Source organism: Danio aesculapii, chromosome 6 (assembly GCF_903798145.1).
Source record: "Danio aesculapii chromosome 6, fDanAes4.1, whole genome shotgun sequence".
NCBI lineage: Eukaryota > Metazoa > Chordata > Actinopteri > Cypriniformes > Danionidae > Danio > Danio aesculapii.
The window spans coordinates 704,023-706,522 of NC_079440.1; the positions used below are offsets into that span (position 1 = coordinate 704,023).

Below are 2,500 nucleotides of genomic sequence, written 5' to 3' on the forward strand. Positions count from 1 at the left end.
TGTGTATGAATGTGTTTTTGTGTGTTTGTATACGTGTTTCTGCATGTGTGTGTGTGTGTGTGTGTGTGTGTGAATTTTTTGTGTATGCATGTGTTTGTGTGTGTGTGTATGCGTATGCGTGTGTGTGTGTGTGTGAGTTTTTTCTGTATGCATGTGTGTATGCATGTGTATGCGTGTTTGTATGTACGTATGTGTGTGTATGCATGTATGCGTGTGTGTATGCGTGTGTATGCATGTGTATCCGTGTGTGTTTGTGTGTATGCATGTGTGTATATGCGTGTTTGTGTGTGTATGCATGTGTGTATGCATGCATGCGGGTGTGTATGCATGTTTATCCATGTGTGTGTTTGTGTGCATGCGTGTGTGTGAGTTTTTTGTGTATGCATGTGTTTGTGTATTTGTATGCGTGTTTGTGTGTATGTATGTTTGTATGTACGTATGTGTGTATGCATGTATGCGTGTGTGTGTGCATGTTTGTATGTATGTGTGTATGCGTGTTTGTGTGTATGCATGCATGCGTGTGTATCTGTGTGTGTGTTTGTGTGTATGTGTGTGTTTGTGTGTGTGTCCGCAGAAGGAGATTGGCCACTATGAAGCTCCGTTCCTCAGTCTGGCTGCAGCGTTTCACTCCCTCTATCAGGAGCAGAAGAACAGCATACTGAGCCTCATCTGACAGCAGCGGCATCTTCATCCTCATCTTCATCATCATCATCATCCTCATCATCATCTGTGTACATATAAGCATGTTTATTCTCAATGAAATAAAGCTTTCTATAAATCTGATAAATGCTTTCAGTGTGATGATTACACACACACACACACACATACACACACACACACACACACACACACACACACACTTTACATCTTCACACTCCTTCATTCTGTCTGATTCAGGAGCATTTGTGCCAAAAAGTCTCCGTGAGTGTGTGTGTGTGTTCAATTTTAAGTCCCCACTGGGGTAAATAAGCATGTAAACACACACACACACAGTTCCTCTGACGGCCAGCAGAGGGAGCGCTGGTTTAATCTTCACACTGCACATAAACATCTCCATCCTGACGCTGATCTGTGGGCAGAGTCTGACATAGACATGGTTCAAGTCCAGTTAAATTGAGTGTAATCTGGAGACTAAATGAAATACAGGACCACCAATAAATAGAAATAAATCCCCCCACTCGTGTTATCCATGATGACTTTATTGACTTCTGATTGGCTCTTTTGTTTCTCGTCTTCTTGAATCAAGAAGTCTGTATGTGTGGTTTATTAACAGATGTATGTATCTTCATATGTTTATATATATACTCATGTATCAGTAATACGTTAATAATGACATAGAAATCGCGGCCGTTTTTTTGTTTTTTGCTGGACGGTTAGTCCTCTTCCCTGCCGTCACGTTCACAGTATCAATGTGCGATGAAATGAAATGATCAGAAATAAAAAGAACTTCGAGAGCTCTCAGCGTCCACCTCATCGGCTCCGAATTGTTTGTCTTTTTACGGAAGATAAGAAAATCATGCATTTCTTTCTTTTTTTTGGATTCGACATGTAAACTGGTCATCATCAGTATTTATTGTAAGTCCTCCACACCTGCAGGGGGCGCTCATACAGGTGTGGTGCGGCGGTCTTTTGAGTCTTTCGGGATGCAGTTGTGCACCTGTAGGAACTCTGGCTCTCTGTCGGAGTTGTACATCGGTGGTGTGCCGTGCGGAGTTTTCAACGTATCTCCACCGCCGCGACTCAACGTATACATGGAAATATCGGTCGACGGTAACGCGGCAAATCCTTTCAGGCCGACAGGTGAGGCTTCCCGCGAGTGTGATGGATCCGTGGAGCGGCTGGAGGATCGCGAACTGCGCCGGTAACGATATCGATAGCTGGGGATTCGAGTAATGGCCGCTCCCTGTAGATAATCCGCTCCCCGCACTCGCGCCAGCGCCACACGTAACTCCCGGTGGCGGTCGATAAACATGTGCACGGCCAGAACGCCCACCATCTCCGCCATGATGAAGGACAGAGCGCCGAAGTAAAAGCTCCAGCCGTAAGAGTAGCTGTTCTTCTTGGAGTCGCTCTTGGACGGGTCGCCGGCGTTGGCTGATATGTAGACGATTATCCCGATGATGTTGCTCAGACCTGCGGATACACACACACACACACACACACACACACAAAGTAAAGCTCACATGAAGTAATTTTTTTTTACATGTTAGTATCAAAAACAAACGTCCAGAACTTGCAGATCGTCACTTCTGCATAATCTATCACCGCCCTAAATGACTGATATGACTGATATCTCCGCCCTAAATGACTGATAGCTCCGCCCTAAATGACTGATATGACTGATATCTCTGCCCTAAATGACTGATAGCTCCGCCCTAAATGACTAATAGCTCCTCCCTAAATGACTGATAGCTCCTCCCTAAATGACTGATAGCTCCGCCCTTAATGACTGATAGCTCCTTCCTAAATGACTGATAGCTCCGCCCTAAATGACTAATAA

General features: G+C 44.7%; 2 protein-coding genes across 2 annotated transcripts in view; one reads left to right on the top strand and one right to left on the bottom strand.

Annotated features, from left to right (window-relative positions):
- ift27 (intraflagellar transport 27 homolog (Chlamydomonas)) overlaps window positions 1-787 on the top strand; it is a 3,473-nt gene extending 2,686 nt beyond the window's left edge. Inside the window, exon 7 of the mRNA XM_056459281.1 lies at window positions 575-787. Within this exon, the coding sequence (XP_056315256.1) occupies window positions 575-673 (99 nt within the window). The 3' untranslated portion in view covers window positions 674-787. The remainder of the gene's footprint in view (window positions 1-574) is intronic.
- Window positions 788-1,178: 391 nt separating this feature from the next.
- The window catches only part of cacng2b (calcium channel, voltage-dependent, gamma subunit 2b), an 11,715-nt gene continuing 10,393 nt past the window's right edge, over window positions 1,179-2,500 (bottom strand). Inside the window, exon 4 of the mRNA XM_056459276.1 lies at window positions 1,179-2,133. Within this exon, the coding sequence (XP_056315251.1) occupies window positions 1,604-2,133 (530 nt within the window). The 3' untranslated portion in view covers window positions 1,179-1,603. The remainder of the gene's footprint in view (window positions 2,134-2,500) is intronic.